Genomic DNA, 19,235 nt, shown 5'->3' on the forward strand with positions numbered 1-19,235 from the left:
GGTGAAAGCAAGTGTTAATTTTTATCTGTGGAGTACTTCCCCACCTGCATTATACAAGAATAAACTGACTAAAATGTATTTCACTTTCACAAGAGATTGGGTGGATATCGACTTGATATGTCAGATGTAGCTGTCCAATATCAGGCCCACCTGAGAAAAACAAGCCCTGGTTAATTTTGTGCGACTTGTTCCTCCAGGCCCCACAAACTTAATTTCAACATTGTCTTTTCTGAGCCTGTAGCTTTCCAGCTCGTGAAAGTGATTGGACTGTGCATGAAGCATGCACCAAGCATGTCCAACGTAAATGGCAATAAAGCCCTAACATTAAAAAGACGTCTATTTTCTGAAACAGGCAGGCACTTGGAGAGCCGAGCAGTATATCCTTTTCATAATGAAGCAAGCTACATCGGTCAGTGTTATGTACCTGGGAATACATTCCTGCTGGTTGTGCATCCCGTGATGTGTAGTGATGTCAGCAGAATGTTTGCGCTGGCTTTGAGCAGATCACCATCTTGATTGTATGAGCAACATCTTTAATAAACCTCTCATCATGTCCTACAAGAATCCAGAGTGTGGGCACCATCATACCTTTTTTCTTTGCAGCAACAAAGTAATACAACAGGAGAAAAACTGGCGATAAGGAGTGAAGCAGAAACATTGCTGGAAAGAAGATTTCTGTCAGCGAATTGTGGGATGGCATTGGAAGCAATGATAGATCTTCGGGAACAGACTTGCACACATACAGACGTCAGGCGAAGCACTGTCGCCAATGTGAAGGTTTAGCAAAAGTTTTCAATAGCAATTGTGAGTAAGAAGACCAAGAATTGGAGAAGATTTGCTTGTGTTGGAGTCTGAGCTGCAGGGACTGCACACATGGCGAAGCTACAAGGGCAGCAGGAATGGGGATTTCAAAATCTGCCAACTCTGCATGGGCCACGACTCAGGTGAAAAGTTAAGATACTCAGGCAAAAAGGGGAAAGGTTTCTTTGTTACACAGTCGAAAGGAAGGAAGTGTAGACTCTAGGAGCTGGAATCCCAAAATGGTGGGAAAACTGGGTACCATGCACTGGTTTTATGAGGATTATGAAACATGAAATTCATATCAAGTAAGATTCCAATTATTTTTAACAGCTAATCATACACCTTGCAATGTTTCTCAGTTCAGTTGGCGTAAAACATTTATGCTGCTGAAGAATCTTATTCGCCCATCAAAAACAGGAAACAAGTCCTTCAGTGAGTTAATGAACACTCCTAAACTGCTACTGACTGCAGAAAAGTTACAATTCCACCACTGTAGTCAGGAAGAAGGTGAAACCATTTGATAGTTCATAGCATCTTTCAGAAGATTAGCTAGATATTGTGAATTTGGTACAACACTTGGTGATACTCTTTGATACAGGCTGGTTTTTGGGCAGCGCAGTGAAACAATTTAGAGGAAGCTGCTTACTGTAAGTGATTTAACTCTGAAAGCTGCTGTGGAAGTTGCTACAAGAGAAGCTTCACAGATAGGGGATGGAGTAAAGATTCGCAAAATGGATACCTCAAAGAACAAGGCTGCAAAGGTGCAGCCATGTCACGATGGTACACAGACTGGACACTCAGCGGGGGAATGATAGAATAAATCAAATATATGCAAGAACTGTGGTAAGAAGGGCCACATTGCCAAAGCATGTTGGGGTCAGAGAACTTCTTCTACACCAAAGAAGTGCAAGAAGAAAAATATAAGTAAATATTCTAGTCATTTCTACAAATTGGTGGATGAAGCTCAAGATCACTCAAAAAACAGCAAAACCAAGCTACAGCAAGGTTAAAGCTGGAGGCGTGATCGAACAGCCTTGTCGCACCCAACACGGTGATGCAACGAACACCACTAAATCTCGTGAGGGGCCTCTCGCAAGACTTGCAATGCTTGGAGTGCCTCGCAAGATCTAACACGATCTCGCGAGACGTTGTAATCTGGATCTCACCCTTGCTGGGCGGGAATTAAATGAGCCATTAAGTGCCCAATTATCCCGAAACCCAGGATCTAACACCTGCGCCTGGGAGACTTTGCATGGCGCCGTTTAACACTGGTCCACAAAAACGTGGACGAGGTGTAACAGCATCCCAGGGGGATCACCCAGGCCATCAGAGGTCCCCGTGTGGACAGGCTCTTGGCAAGGTGGTACCCTGGCACTCCTGCTGCCACCTGGGCACCTTGGCAGTGCCACCTGGGCACCCTAGTAGTGGCAGGATGGCAGAGGCTCTGCCAGGGTGCCAGTCAAGCAGTGCCAAGGTGCCTGGATGCCAGGTTGTCCATGCTAGGGATCGGGCCCAGGGGTGCCCTGTCCTTAAGAGGTGGGGTGATAAGGGGCTCGAGGACCCCTTACGAGGTAAGTTGTAAAGGGCTGGAGATCACGGTGGGGTGGCTGAGGGGGTTGAGAGATCAGAGCAGCATTTACAAATGGCGCACTGATCTCTTCCTAAATGCGGCCTCGGCAGGGCATTCCTCGCGAGTCCCCAAAAAACCAAGGGTCCCATTTGATAGCGGGGTCATTCCCCATGCTGCAGGTGCCGAGAAATACCCCACTATTTGCACCCAAAAAAGGACTGTTTTTCTTTCCGTTAAATTGCTGCCTAGGAGTTTTGTCAATGCAGGGAGATCAACAACATTTTTGGGCATATCCAAAAGTTGAAGGTCATGAAATTAAAATGGAAGTGGATACAGGCACATACAAACTGGGGATGACTTATCATCAAAAGCTGAGGCATTTACCTTTTAAAACTGTCAAATGTGATCCTAAGGAGATACAATGACGAGGCCGTGTCATTAAAAGAATGCATGATGCTGAAAGTAGAAGCAAATGGGCAGACGGAGGAGTTGCCTCTTCACATTGTCCGTGAAAACCTTCTTTGGCAGCTAGTAGATTGCAAAGATGATCATTGATATTGTCAGCAAACGCTTATGATATCCAGTATCGCAAGTCAGAGCAACATGCAAATGCTGATGCTTTATCACGGTTGATGTTACAAGTCAAGTATGACCCTGAAGAATATTTTGTTAATATTTTGTATTTCTCGCCAGAGAGAACCTGTGACTTCATCTTAAGTTCAAAGATGTAGAAGAACTGATCCAGTGATGGGGAAGGTAATGGTCCTGGTCCAAAAAGGAACGCATAAGAAAAATCCAGACCTCAAGCCCTAGATCACATGAAGAATTTAGTTGACAGTACAGCATGGAGCTCTATTCAGAGGAATCCGTGTGATTATTCCTCCATGCTTACTTAATAGAGTCCTTGACCAACTGCAGGGGGCACATCCTGGTGTGGCAAGGATGAAGGAATCGGAGTTATTTTCGGTGGCTAGGATTAAACGTTCAAATTGAAGACAGAATTGGGCAAAGCTAATCTCCACCATGACAACCATTACAACCATGGGAATGGCCAACACAGCCATGACAGAGGAACACAGCCAACACAGCCATTACAGTGTTTAACCAGGGGGAGAGAGTGGTAGCTAGGAATTACACCATTAACGAGAAATAGGTACAAGATATGATCCTAGCTAAGACAGGTCCAATATCATACACCGTACACATGGACAATGAAAGAGTGTGGCGATGTAATGCTGATCAGTTACTTGCTGCACAAAAAGTGTTTGCAGAAACTTCTCAAGAAGTTCTATCTTTAGAAGATCTAGAGAGCTATACTTTGGAACAGAGACCAGAGACAGTGACAAGTTCAGATTCTGTTTCTGAGGACCTTTCATAGTCTATAGTGACAGATACTGAAATAACTACTCAAGAAGTACCATTTATAGAAATGAATGAGGATAGTTCTGAGGTCTGAAGTAGCCAAGTTCAAGACTGCCGAATTCTACCAAAAAGGGAATGGACGTCTCCAAAGAGTCTTATTCAATTGTATATTTGTATAGAAATAGCATATCAGAGGTTCTGTTGTATAAATGTTAATCATTGTCATTGCACTAATGAAGTAGAGAGGGAGGGGCGTGGAAAACATTCCTCCTAGTTCTGTGTCACGTGATATGTAGTGATGTCAGCAGAGTATTTGAGCGGGCTTTGAGCAGATCACCATCTTGATTGTGCGAGCAACACTCTTAATAAACCTCTCATCACGTTTTACAGGAATCCAGAGTTTGGGCACCTCCATACCTTTTCTCTTTGCGGCAACAAAGAAATATAATACTGAGATTAATGTGGTAGTAAGGCGACCGACCCTATTTTGAGGCTGCTACTGTAAGATGAATATAAAATTATTCCCATCATAATTTTAATACCATTTATCTGTTATGATTATCTACAACTCTGGTGTGCCATTGACATCTCGATGCATTTTGGTAACATATTATGCAGCCTTTGAGGCTAATCTGGCAGCACTTCAGACAGGAAATTCTGGTTGCAGCTAACAACAATGTGCATACTATCCAACTGAATATCAAAAATAAAAGAACTCTGCACAGCTCTACTTGCCTTTGCAGATCTTTTTAAAAACTAGTTATTTATTTTCGCAATTCTTATATTATCATATACAACACCCATGCAGAAGAAGGGGCCAATATGAAGCATGATTAACAATAGGGGAAGGAGGGGGGGGGGGGGGATAGGTGGGGTGAGCCAGGGAACGGGAGGGCCGATGAAAGGGGTACATGTAAATTGTACATAAGAACCATCTCATTCTGTAAATATTATGTGTTTCATATGTCTAACTGTTTAAATTGTTATAACTGGAAAATTCTTTTCTTAATAAATTTAGAGTGCACAATCATTTTTTTTCCCCAATTAAGGGGCAATTTAGCATGGCCAATCCACCTACCCTGCACATCTTTGCATTGTGGGGGTGAAACCCATGCAGACACAGGGAGAATGTGCTAACTCCACATGGACAGTGGCCCAGGGCCGGGATTCGAACCCGGGTCCTCAGCGCCGTAGGCCACTGTGCCATCTTGGAAAATTCTAATACATTTTTTAAAAAATATGACCATGTGGTGCATTCTGTGGCATTCACATACCTGATCGGTTTATATGGTGCAAAAACAATATTGAAAGTTAGTGTGACAATGCCAGTTTGCACGTCCCAAACCTTTTCCACAAAGTTTAGTGCAATTGTAGATTCCATTTGAGTTCTGGCCTTCTCTGTCTCATAATGAATTTCATAAAGAAATTCTCCTGCTGGTGTTTGTCCTGCTGTAAAGAGCAAACAGAGAAACCTCTTGTAACATTTCAACATATATGATATAAATATGCTAGTTCAGAGACAGATTTTTATGGAGTCAGCTGTACACTCATGCAGGAATGTGCAAGCGTACAAACACAGCAATGGCAATTTGTTTGACATATATCTGCTACACGTACTGTATGTTAAATTGTTTGTAAGAATAAAGGGTCAGAGGACTAAGTTTGTTTGTTCTGTATCTTCATAATGTTGGAAGGATTAACAGGTTGATCAACCTGTTGAATTTCAACATGTATGCTCGTTCGATGGCCAACAAATCCTGGAGTGGGCATGAACACAGAGCTCTGTCTTAAAGGCAGTGACACTACCTATTGAGCCACAAGACCTCCTCCAGAGGATTATTAATAACACACATGTATGAAAGGGAAGAATACCCATGGTGCAAGAACAAGTCTACAGTCTGGAGCAGCTCCTTTGTGATAGCAGCTGTAATGGAAGTATGAGATGGTCATAAAGACACCGTCTTCCGTGTCGCTAATCTGCCACTCCATACACCAGCCTAATAGGCCAGCATTGCATCAGTATACCTTCAAGGAGATGGAGTCAAGTATCAGGCTGCAGTTGACCATCACTGTCACTGATGTGCCTACACAATGTTGCATGATAGCTCCAGGGGCCCTCGGAGCAAATGGTCAGGTTCCGTATCTGGCCCTCTGCTGACTTGGGAGTCTGTGAAGATAGTTACTCATGGCAATTGCCATGCATGTGTTGCAACACCAGAAAAAATGTTTAGTGTCCTCTCAGTAGTTGTGACCAGAAAGGCAGATGTTTTTAACATCTCCAGTTGCCCAATTAAAGCTTCTACAATAATCAGCCAACATTGACAAAACCCAGGATTAGGCCTTGAAATTAGGTGGTAGTATATAAGTACACAAACAATCAATTTATTCGAATGAAATATCTGTGTCCCTTATTTTATGAATTGTTTACTTATGATTAACATAGAACTTAGTGAAAATAAATGGACTGACACCTTATTAAAGGAATTCAAACCGAAAATGGTTGACTGTTCATGTGTTACCCATGTTCATAGAATTTACAGTGCAGAAGGAGGCCATTTGGCCCATCGAGTCTGCACCGGTTCTTGGAAAGAGCACCCTACCCAAGGTCCACACCTCCACCCTATCCCCATAACCCAGTAACCCCACCCAACTCTAAGGGCAATTTTGGACACTAAGGGCAATTTATCATGGCCAAACCACCTAACCTGCACATCTTTGGACTGTGGGAGGAAACCGGAGCACCGGAGAAAACCCACGCACACACGGGGAGGATGTGCAGACTCCGCACAGTGACCCAAGCCGGAATCGAACCTGGGACCCTGGAGCTGTGAAGCAATTGTGCTATCCACAATGCTACCGTGCTGCCCTTATTACAGGATCACTAACTTAAGAATGAAGATGTTTTTAAAATCCCAACCAGCTAGCGCAGCACGGTGGCGCAGTGGTAGCACTGCTGCCTCATGGCACGAGGGTCCCAGATTCGATACTGGCTCTGGGTCACTGTCCGTGTGGAGATTGAACATTCTCACCGTGTTTGCGTGGGTTTCGCCCCCACAACCCAAAGATGTGCCGGGTTGGTGATTGGCCACACTAAATTGTCCCTTAATTGGAAAAAATGAATTGGGTACTCTAAAAAAAATTTAAAATCCCAACCAGCCACATATTCACCAATCCAATCAATCCAATGACCAGCTACATTTGACAAATATTGTTTCACTTTGTGAGGAAATGCCTGGCCTCAACTTGGCAATTCACCACAGCAACAAACTGGAAAGCCAAAGTTCATTGTGTGGGAAGTCAAAAGATACATAACGATCTGTGAAATTGAATGTTGGGAGTATTCAGGAAACTAATGCTTCAGGAACACACTGTGTAGATTGAAGTCCTTGACATAACGTTAGAGAGAAATTCTGATGTGGATTTGCAAACGCTAGGGATGTGTTGCAAAGGCTAGGAACGTGTTACAGAGAATAGAAAAAAAATATCTGTTTGTTGAAGGGCTGCTTTCAGAATGGCTTTCATTAAGTATAGGTGTCAGAAAACTAGCATTTATAAGCAATCTCCCTGTTATTGCACTACTAAATCAACTAGGTTTCCATCGGTCTATGTTGCTGCTGTGGAGTAAAGGAGCTGAATTTATATTTGTCTATGCAGAAAGCCAGTGATAAGACACAAATCTCCTGAGGTCTGAACAAATGAGTCAGTCTAAAAAGCAACCACACTGAATATCACAACTCCAGCAGTCTGTTATACACAGGAGCTAGAAATCCCTCTATATTTATTGGTGTATTGTTTATTTGTGTCATACAGCATGAATACTCGAACATGAATTTTGTTTAATTTGATTCTTTGTAACACCAATTGATTCTTTGTAGTATCATTATTAGAAATGTTGTATCAGTCAATAGGGTTGTAGTTGTTAGCAAACTGGGTCCTTATCTACTTCAAAAAGGGAAATGTTACTTAGTCCAGTCCTATCTCAGAAATGTTGTTTAAAATTTCAAAGTAATACAGTCAGAGGAAAGCAAGCTTTGAGGATGCTGCTCTCAAAACATTTGTGCAGATGAGATATTAATCTCAAACAATAAAACTATTTATTAATAATAATATTTGATATTCACAAAAGGAGAGCAGGAAAATACCAAATGAGATTTTACACAACTGTCTTGACTTTCTATGATATAAACTAGATTGAATAAAATAAAGTTATTATTCAGATAATGTCATCACCTCATGGTAATTTATCTTTAGTTTAGAATGCCTTACAGTACAGCTATCTAGTGGTGTAACGACAACAATCTCTCCCTCCAATGCCAGCAAAACTAACGAGCTGGTCATTGACTTCAAGAAGCAAAACCCACCCCTGTCTGCACCAATGGGGCCGATGTGGAGATGGTTGACAGCTTCAAATTCCTAGGTGTGCACATCACCAAAAATCTGTCCTGGTCCACCCACTTTGACGCTACTACCAAGAAAGCACAGCAGCGCCTGTATTTCCTCAGGAAACTAAGGAAATTTGGCATGTCCACACTGACTCTTACCAACTTTTACAGGTGCACCATAGAAAGTATGCTATCTGGCTGAATCACAGCCTCGTATGGCAACTGCTCGGCCCAAGACCGCAAGAAACTTCAGAGAGTCGTGAACACCACCCTGTCCATCACACAAACCTGCCTCCCATCCGTTGACTCTACATACACCTCCCGCTGCCTTGCGAAAGTGGGTAGCATAATCAAAGACCCCTCCCACCCGGCTTACTCACTCTTCCAACTGCTTCCATCGGGCTGGAGATACAGAAGTCTGAGAACACGTACTAACAGATTTAAAAACAGCTTCCTCTCTGCTGTTACCAGACTCCTAAATGGCCCTCTTATGGACTGATCTGATTAATACTACACTCCTGTATGCTTCACCCGATGCCGGAGTCTAGATATTTACATTGTGTACCTTGTGTTGCCCTATTACTTATTTTCTTTTTCTGTTCATGTACTAAATGATCTGTTTGAGCTGCACGCAGAAAAATACTTTTCACTGTACCTCGGTACACCGTGACAATAAACAAATCCAATCCCATCCAATCCAAATAGTAGCAGGTACAGACATTTTGACCTCTAAAAACTGCTCTGTCATTTATTAATACCATGGCTAATCTTCTAGCTCAATTCCACTTTCCCACCCTATCCTGAAATCCTTTGATTTCCTTAACATAGAACATAGAACAGTACAGCACAGAACAGGCCCTTCGGCCCTCGATGTTGTGCCGATCATTGTCCGAAATCAAGATCAAGCTATCCCACTCCCTGTCATTCTGGTGTGCTTCATGTGCCTATCCAATAACAGCTTGAAAGTTCCTAAAGTGTCCGACTCTTAGTATCCAAAAATCTATTGATTGCTATCATGAATATGCTCAACAACTAAACACCATAACCCCTGGAGAAAAACTCCTTTCTCTTAAATGAATTTAAATATTTTTTTAACCACATTGGGAATGAATTTATTGTCGACTTTAGGAAATCCAAATGTTGATGCTTAAGCTGTGTTGCTTAGCGAAAACTGCATCTTGCTCTCTGCCTCACTGTTGAAATGCCTTAAACTCTCTGAAGCTGCTGTATATCTGTGAGCAGGATACAAACTAACCTCGCAACAGAAAGTTAGGTTCTGTCTGGTTCAGTTTAAGGACCCTTTCAACAGTGTGATGAGTGTTAATTGGTGCCAAAGGACCTCTTTGCCACTGAAAATTAATTATGATATGCACAGAGTCTCATTCCTTCAGGCTGTAACCAGTGCTGGAGAGTTTAAAAGTTCAAAATCTAAATCTAAAAGCTTGTTGATTTTACTTGCAGCATTGTGGCACACCCAGATTTTTATGAAATGGCTGAACAGGAAGGAGTAAGTGCAACAGAAACAATCTCAAACCACTCGAAAAGCTGAAGAGATTTGCTTGGATCTCTGCTGGGCCTCTATAACTGTTTCCCTATCTGAGGAGGAAAGTATAGGAATAGGGAGGATAGGAGGGAGTGTAGGGGAGGGGAAGAGGGCAGGGGAAGGGATGGGAAACTGCCGGAATAGACAACGGGGGGGGGGGTCAGAACAAGGCCACAAAAACAGCACTGCGACAGGGACAAAGGATCCCAGGTCAGAATTCGGGTTGGCTGCGGCTGAACCACCCATTATGGGGAGGGGTAATAAACCACCCCCCACCCCTGGATGGAAAAACCCATTCTAGCCGGCAAAGAAACAGAACAAATTGCATGACCTAGGACTCTCCCAAACCAGCATAAGTAAACGAGCAAAACCCTGTAAAAATTCAAACAAACTAACATGCCAAAGAAACACCTAAACAGGGGAGGGGGAGGAGGGAGGGCGAGGCTACCCGACAGGGGGGGAAGGGGCTGTTCTGATATAAATACACCATTTTATAAAATTTACAGTACCCGGTTCTTTTTTTCCCAATTAAGGGGCAATTTAGCGAAGCCAATTCACCTACCCTGCACATCTTTGGGTTGTGGGGGTAAGACCCATGCAGACACGGGGAGAATGTGCAAACTCCACATGGACAGTGACCCGGGGCCAAGATCGAACCTGGGCCTCGGCGCCGTGAGGCAGCAGTGCTAACCATTGTGCCACCTTGCTGCCCCATATGTATATACACCGTGATCTCTTTCTGTAAACTCTGTAAAAACTGCAAATATCTCAATAAAAGTACTTTAAAAAAAGGAATCTCACATTCTGCATCCCTCCCAAATGGCATACACACCCATCCCCACCCTCTCCATGAATGCTCTATTTTCTCTCTTAATCCAATCTCTCTCTCTTTCTCTTTCTCTTTACTTATTTCTCTGTATCACATTTTTAATTCACCCACTCTAATTTACACGTCCTTCTCAGTTTTTGCAATGTTAATTTAATTATACTTCGGTCAGACTGCTTAAGATGCCCAGTTACTTATTCTATTCACTCACGTCCCAGCTGCCCAGTTTCTCTCACTGCTCAGTTACTAGGCTGCACTTTCAGTGACAAGTGGCACAAAATATCACCTTGACTGGACTACTGTGTGCAGTTCTGGTCCTCCCATTACAGAAAGGATGTAACTGTGCTTGCGAGACTAGAGATGATTTACAGGAATGTTGCCAGGACTACAAAATTGCAGCTATGAGGAAAGATTGGATAGGCTGAGGTTGGTCTCCTTGGAACAGAGGAGGCTGAGGGAGATTTGACTGAAATGTACAAAATTGTGAGGGCCTGGATAGAGTGGATGGGAAGGGCCTATTTATCTTAGCACAGAGGTCAAAGACGAGGGGCATAGATTTAAAGTGATTGATAGAAAGATGAGAGGGGAGATGAGGGGAATGTTTTGTCTTGGTGACTCGCTTTTCAGCCAATGCAGACACGATGGTCCAAGTAGCCTGTTTCTATGCCATAACATTTTGATGATTCAATTCCGTGAATAAATAGGCAAGGGACAGTCCTCATGCACTGATGGGGAAATCATGGTCTACTATTGCCTGCAGCTTGATCTTTCCCCCCCCCCCCCCCCAAGTGCTCCTGTTCAATAGTCCAAACACTAAAGGTTTTAATTCTATCTGATTTAACTTCAAAATTCTCAATGAACACTTTACAGCCATTGAACCCAGAAGGGACATCACTTGAAGTTTTTATAACACTGTGAGGTCTAATTAATTGAGATCTTCCTGGTGGGTGATCCACCAAGAGTGTGTGTCACCAAGTTATTTGAAATATGATACAATGTACAGCTGCTGCATGTCTGTAGGATTTGAGGGAACAATAAATGGAAAATGTGTACACCAAGAGTAACATTAAAATTACCCACAACATCTTTAACTTCAAATTTACCCACAGCATTCCAATAACTTAACAAAAAAGTGAATTCCATTTGACCAATTCTCCAGCGTGCTGTAGTTTTGCATGGAGAAGACATTTGGCAAGGTGCCAGAGAAAACTACACAAAATAAGAGATCATGCTGAAGGGGTAAGATATTAGCATGGATCAAGGATTGGTTAGCTAACAGGAAACGGAGGAGGCATAAATGGGTCATTTTTGGGATAGCAAGATGGAATGAATGGAGTGCAACAGCGATCAGTATTGAGGTCTTAACTATTTACAACTTATATCAATGACTTGGATGACTGGATCAAATGTTTGGTTGCTAAGTTTGCTGCTGCCACAAAGAGCGCGATTGAACTAATTGGGAACAAAGTCCCATAGCGAGCGCCTTTAGTCGCCTGTTTCTCGTGCTCACAGCGCCGAGAAACACAGAGCTATACAACGCGACTCACATTGTATAAGGGACCTCAATGAGGAACGTGCAGCCGTGGCCACACATAACCCCATTTTATACATTGGGGAGCTCCGCTTCAGGAATCTGCACATTAGAGTGAGACTAGCTGTATCGCTCTAATATGGAGAGTTGGCAATATGTGATCCTGCCCACAATGGGCGGGATTTTACATCGCAACGTCTCACAAAATCGCATTGGATCTCGCGAGCATTGCGAGCCAGGGTAGATCCCGGGAGCAGGGTATCCCGTCTTTTATCGGCCACGCTGCACCACAGCGCGCTGCTTTTCAGGCACAGCGTGGCCTTTATATCGGGCCCAAAGATATGCCGGAAAGTAAGTTGTGAATGTGGAGAATTCTCCGCTGCCTGGCGCCGGCAGTGAGATTCGTGATCGGGTGGAGAATGTTATGTCGAGCAAAAAACGGGATTGGTGCCTGCCGCCAAATCTGTTGTGATGCACCAGTCCCCCGCTGGCGGCGGCGTGCACAGTGCCGGTGGCTCCATGCAAATCAGCGATTTGCCTATGATTAATGGGTTGGACACCGAATGCTCCGTGATGCTCCACTCCTATCAGGCGTGAGTGACGTGGGCATTGTGGTGTTGGGTGCTCTGGTGCACAGATGAGCCAACACAGTTGTATGTGGTACAACTCTATTTTATTATAACTCTTATAATACAGTTCGTTCTGGATACTCTGCACGTGCTGTCTCGCTGAGTGTGTTTGGCAATAGATGTGTCCTGGTTCTCCTCTGCAGCTAATACTGACCACCGGGGGTCGTGTCTGTGCTTTTATGTCTTTCTGTCATTGGTTGTGGTGTTGTGTGTTCTGATTTGTCTGTTGGTGTGTCTATCATGATGTGTGTGTTTGAATATCATGACATCCCCCCTTTTTACAAAGATAAGTGCCTACGTGGTTATAAATATAATTGTGTCGTGAGTGCATCTAAGAGTGTGTGTGTGTGTTGTGTACAGCGTGTGTTTATGACGTAACTATTTACATGGGGCGATGTCGGGTGCGTCACACTAACAAGGTTGTACCATAACAAAACTTGGATGCGAGAGAAAAAAAAAAAACTTGAACATTGGTCCGGTCAGACGATATCTGGAACAATAAACAACAACAGGTTATAATACAGAAGTGTTTGACTTTTTGAACGTATGAACAGCGTTATAAGTCCAGTCTAATGGGTGACCGCCTCAAGAATGGGCTGGTCCTCAAGCCGGTTCAGCTGTGGAGATTTGGTTCTGGTGGCAATGGAAGGGGCATGATCCGTGGCATCTCCACGAAGTCATCCTTGGGAACCAGTGGAGGATCCGGCGTGTGCGTACGGTGCAGTTGCGAGCGTGGAAGGCGGCACAAAGCCCGCTGATTGCGCCTACGCACCAATCCATCCGCCCTGCATGCCAGGAACAAGGTGGAGTCTGTTTTCTTTTTATGTTTGTGGTGGACGGCATCTTGTAGCCGATGGGTCGTTGCCATCGAAGTAGCACCATCACTAATATCATGCAAGGCGATGACTGTGCCAGATGTGGAAGTTGGCCGAGACCGTGTACGCTGGTTCCGGCCACCTGCTGTGCCGGAAGGGCGACTCCGCAGAGAAACGTCGAAGCATGTCGCCTTGGAGAGAGAATTGTTGCTCGCATCAACGTCTGGCGATGGCGCGAATTGGTGTGTCCATCTTGGACCGCCGGTGCTGGTTGCCACTGCCGACCCAGTGGGACTGCCACGCGATCCATTCCCTGTCGCCGTGGCATCTGCCGTCACCCTGAGCGTGCCATCACCGAGGCCGCGACACCGCCCGTCCGGAGCAAGGTCTGGCGTGCGCAAATCAGAGTCGGCGCTTGGCTGCTCCCCATCTGGAGTCCGGTCTGCCTTCCGTCGATGCCCCCCGTCCGGAGTCCCAACAGGTTCACTGGAGACAGCCGAGATTCCCTGAAGCTGCACTTCTGGAGTCGGAACATGCAGGAATGCACCAACCAGTGGAGAGGCTCGAGCCATCGAGGGTGGAAGCGGTGCGCCGCCACCGCAGTCGTCAGTGGTCCCACCGTGATCGTCGAGTGCCTCGGTACGCACTAGGCAAGGTCTGTCACCTTGCACCTTTTGCATGGGAAGTGGGATGCTGTCGTCACTCGTCTCACATCCCGTGGATAGATCGTCATTAGCAGCTTGCTGTTCACTAGGGTTGGGTAAATTGTCAGAGTTTTCATCTGGTGGTGCACACCATGTCGGTGGACTGTCATTGTCTTGCCATTGTCCTTCATTTGGGCTTTTCTTCTTTGGAACTTTAAATCTTCCCCCAGACATTGCAGAACCTTGTTTATTACCCCCAAATTCTCCCATATGTATGGTCTCGAATATAGGATCCACTGTTTCTATCGACATTGTACCATTTTCCAAAGAACATTCCGTTTCACTTTTCTTCTCAGGTACCTCATATGTAACTTTGTTTAATGTACACGCCTTCATGGTCTCTGGGTCTGATTTTGCTGGGACTGGCATGGTCACAGTCTCTCTTTTACTGTTCTCAATTGCCCACATTATACTCCCCATACATAACTGCTTAATCACTGGGGTTAGTGTGGTACAATGGATAATCGGGTCGACCTTATCTGCATCTTCACCATTAGTGGAAAGCACACTTGGTTCACTTGAAACTGCTGTGGGTTTTAAATTCGTTATCTGGCTACTCGATGTCGGTGTCCTCAGGATTCTTGCTCCAATGTTCTGCTCAATAATCAGTGGAGTGTGTATAGGTTCAATGCAATTAATGTTCCCCTCAAGGTTTGAAGAGTCATTACTGACTAACTGCTGGTCTCCGAAGTTGGGATTTTGTGGCATTGTGTTGAAGGGAGACATTTGTCCCTGCTGTAGATATGATTCAGGTTGTGTTATTTCCATTACCTGAGGATCAATGTCTTGTCCATTTTTTCGATCCGTACTAAAACACTGGCAATTCTCAGTCTGCTCCTTGCAAGTTAAACATTCAATTAATTTCGTTAGCAAATCCTCAGCATCCTTCTGTGGCCGTGCAGCATTATTAATCTCTGTTCGGCTACAATGATCCTGAAGGTCAGCGCATAAACCTTTTTTCTTCGGGCTTGGACGAGGCGATTCCTTTGGCTTGTCTTCAGTTGGGCTTGAACAGTCTTCAGCGCTGTGCCCTTCATTGTAGCATGAGAGACCGTCATGGTCATGCTGCTGTGTAGTGGAGCATGGTAGGCTGTTATAGCCTTCTTGCTGTTCACGTGAGCATGGCAGACTTGCATCGTCTGCCGCTGGTTGGTCAGGAGAGGTTGCTAGACCCTCATGGTCTTGTTCCTGCAAGGACTGCGCTCTGGAGTCTTGCGTTCCTTCCATCGTGGAGTCCGTCCACGAGCTCTCTGTGGAGGCTTGTGACACTGGAGTCACTTCTTGTTCGTGCAAGGACTGCGCTCTGGAATCTTGTGTTGCTTCTATCGTGGAGGCCGTCCACGAGCTCTCTGTGGAGGCTTGTGACACTGGAGTCACTTCTTGTTCGTGCAAGGACTGCGCTCTGGAGTCTTGCGTTGCTTCTATCGTGGAGGCTGTCCACGAGCTCTCTGTGGAGGCTTGTGACACTGGAGTCACTTCTGGTTCATGCGAGGACTGCACTCTGGAGTCTTGCATGTCTTCTTTCATAGAGTCGGGAACGTTGAGCGGGACGTGGACCACGCTCTGTGTGGCAGCAGGGCACTCTCCGTGTGCTTGCACCGCTCCCTGTCTGTTAATGTCAGGCTGCAGCATCATCCGGTACTGATAAGTTGGAACGTCATATCTGCTGGATTGAAGATCCTCAAATCCGAAAAATGAATCCGCATCTGCGTCGGATTCAATGTGGGGGCCGTCAATGTGCAACACGAAAGGTTCGTCCGAGTCATAGTCATATAGGACCACGGAGCTATCATTGGGCTCGCGAGGTCCGGAAACACTGTAAAAATCGTCATCGAAGTATTCAAGGTCGGAATCATCGGCTTGTGCGTAGGTAACTGCTTGTCGGAGGGTTCTTCGGAGGTCAAATTCATCTCCTGGGTCAATTTGCGGCACTGTGCTGTCATTCCAGGTGAGGGAAGGTTGTTTTACAGCTTTAACAGATTTTTGTTTTTTTGATTTGGGACGTTTCCCTTTTAAATTGGATTTGGGACATTTCCCTTTTAAATTGGTGCAGTCTGGGGCCTCTGACATCCTGACGCTCGGTATGTAGCATGTAGGAAGCGACTGCGCATGCTCAGATCGCTGTTCCTTTACCGATGGCCGTTTTCTTGACTGCGCATGCGCAGCATCTCGCGCATGCGCAAACGAAACTTCCGGTTCTGCGCACTTCTCGCGCAACTGTGCTAGCGTTATACCTTTAGCAAGATGGCCGCCGACCTCGACCCAGCCTTCTCTCAGGCCCGGGATTTCGGCCTCTGGGAATTCGGGCTCCGGGATCCCAGCCACGAGGTGAGTACTGCAGCTTTTCTTACCTTTAAGTGCCCATTGGATTGCGTATTCTTCACAGTACTTGGAGAATTTGCCCAGGACTGCCTGGTAATCGTACCTTTGCTGCCTCCTGAAGAACCTGAACCTTCTGAATATTTCTCTTGCCCTTGCACCGGCGACGGTGAGGAGAAATTCAATTTTTTCCTTATCATCCAGGTCTTTGAGTTCAGCTGCCACCAGGAACAATTCGAAATTTTGCCGGAATCGCCGCCAGTTTTCGTGGAGGTCGCCGTGGCACTGGAGCGCCTGCGGAACCGGGAGCTCGTACATCATGCCTGGGCACTGCTGGTTGTCTGTGTACACTGAGGTATGCCGGCAGGTATCGATCCACTCCTGTACCATGTGGTGTTGGGTGCTCTGGTGCACAGATGAGCCAACACAGTTGTATGTGGTACAACTCTATTTTATTATAACTCTTATAATACAGTTCGTTCTGGATACTCTGCACGTGCTGTCTCCCTGAGTGTGTTTGGCAATAGATGTGTCCTGGTTCTCCTCTGCAGCTAATACTGACCACCGGGGGTCGTGTCTGTGCTTTTATGTCTTTCTGTCATTGGTTGTGGTGTTGTGTGTTCTGATTTGTCTGTTGGTGTGTCTATCATGATGTGTGTGTTTGAATATCATGACAGGCATGAATTGGTGCAAGTATCTATGAGTGGGGCCCGGGCATCATGGCTGGTGAAGGGGAGCAATAAGGTAAGAAAATTAACTTTTGGCCTTGCTGACTGATGTCTGCCTGGACCTCAGAGATTAGCGGGGAACGGTTTGGTAGCAAGTGCTTGAACCCGGGGTATCCCCCTTGGGATCATGGTGCCCTGGCTGAGATTCCCATTGCTGAATTATTTCATTTAAACCCACCTCCTAGCTGCAACTTACAGGTTCCTAACTGTTCACACTGCTGACTGCTCCCTGCATCCCATATATGCTCAGGGGGCCTCTAGACATCGAGGAAACCATCCAGCCCACCCCACTGGAAGCCCTCATGCACCAGCAATATCATCAATGGGATGGGCGTGGACATGTTCAGTCACTAGTGCTGGAACTCCTCACTGCATTCATTAGAAATGCTGCCCACAGCAGATAAAGCAGGGGATTAGCAGAGCTCACCCCAAACACAGGACACATGGACCGTGGCTGTTGGAACACTCCCTGGCACACCACCCCTCTTAAAGTGGAAGCCTCACCAGTAACACTATCAGCACAGTCAGTAAGTGGCTAATTTGTTAATCCACCTCTAACATTCTCCTTCTGAACAACAGCCCCTGGGGTTCAGCATCTGTGGCTGGCTGAGCAGAGCTTGGAAATGATTAAGCCTTTACATTTAATGGTCGGCTCGTTGGTCTAGGGGTATCATTCTCGCTTTATCATTGTGATAAAATGCGAAAGATCCCGGGTTCAAATCCCAGACGAGCCCTGCAAAGCACTTTTTAGGGGTGGCACGGTGGTTAGGACTGTCTGCGTGGGGTTCCTCCGGGTGCTCCGGTTTCCTCCCACAGTCCAAAGATGTGCACGTTAGGTGGATTTCCCATGATAAATTGCCCCTTAGGGTGGGGTTACAGGGTGGTCTTTTGAAATGTCAGTGGAGGCTCGATGGACCGAATGGCCTCTTTCTGCACTGTAGGGATTGTATGGATCCACACTTGTCACTGCCACCAATGTCTACTCATGCTCATTAGTGAGTTGTGAACAAACAGGTTAAAATCCAACTAAGTTTCTAAATGGTCAACTGAGATGTAGACGTTGCACTCTGCTGTCATAGTGTGTCAGTGGTGGAGGGGGTGAAAACGAATATATGAACATAATTTTCCAAAACTCCATAGATTCGGGGGAAGGTCCCATAACTTTCAAGATAGAAAATTAAATGCCGTTGTTCATAAAGGGAGAGAGACAGAAAGCAGGGAAGTACAGGCCAGTTAGCTTTACATCTGTCATATTATTAAAGAGGTTATAGCAGGGCACTTTGATGAGTTCAAGATAATCAGGCAGAGTCAACATGGTTTTCTGTAAGGAAGCCATGCTTATTGGGAGTTCTTTGAGGAAGTAACATGTGCTGTGAATATAACTGGTGGATGTACTGTATTTAGATTTCCAGAAGGCATTTGATAAAGTGCCACATCAAAGGTTATTGCGGAAAATAAAAGCTTATGTTATGGGGGTAACCATTGTCAATTGTCGTTTAAAAAAAAACCCCATCTGGTTCATTAATATCCCTTAGGGAAGGAAATCTGCCACCCTACCTGGTCTCGCGTAGATGTGACTCCAGACCCACAAGAATTTGGTTGACTCTTAAATGGCTTCTGAAATGGCCTAGCAAAATATTCAGTTCAATGGCAGTTAGGATGGGCAATAAATACTGCCCCAGCCAGACATGCCCACATCCCCTGAACAAATAAATACGTTGCCTGAATAGAAGATTGGCTTTCTATCAGAAGGCAGAGAGTAGGCTAACATTGGTCATTTTCAGGTTAGCAAGAGCTAACGAGTGGTGTGCCACAGGGATCAGTACTGGAACTGTTTATAATTTATATAAATGACTTGGATAAAGGGATTGAAAGGATGGTTTACAAATTTGCTGATGACACAAAGATACGAAGAAAAGTAAGTTGTGAAGAGGACATTAGGAGGCTGCAAAATGATAGAGATAGGTTAAGTGAGTGGGCAAAGATCTGGAAAATGTGAAACTGTCCATTTTGGCAGGAAGAATA

General features: G+C 45.2%; 1 protein-coding gene across 1 annotated transcript in view; it reads right to left on the reverse strand.

Moving 5' to 3' along the window:
• Window positions 1-19,235, reverse strand: part of LOC140428025 (cilia- and flagella-associated protein 47-like) — a 1,060,448-nt gene that overhangs the window by 68,397 nt on the left and 972,816 nt on the right. The window contains exon 62 of the mRNA XM_072513997.1: window positions 5,008-5,182. Within this exon, the coding sequence (XP_072370098.1) occupies window positions 5,008-5,182 (175 nt within the window). The remainder of the gene's footprint in view (window positions 1-5,007; window positions 5,183-19,235) is intronic.

Source organism: Scyliorhinus torazame, chromosome 8 (genome assembly GCF_047496885.1).
Source record: "Scyliorhinus torazame isolate Kashiwa2021f chromosome 8, sScyTor2.1, whole genome shotgun sequence".
NCBI classification, from domain to species: domain Eukaryota; kingdom Metazoa; phylum Chordata; class Chondrichthyes; order Carcharhiniformes; family Scyliorhinidae; genus Scyliorhinus; species Scyliorhinus torazame.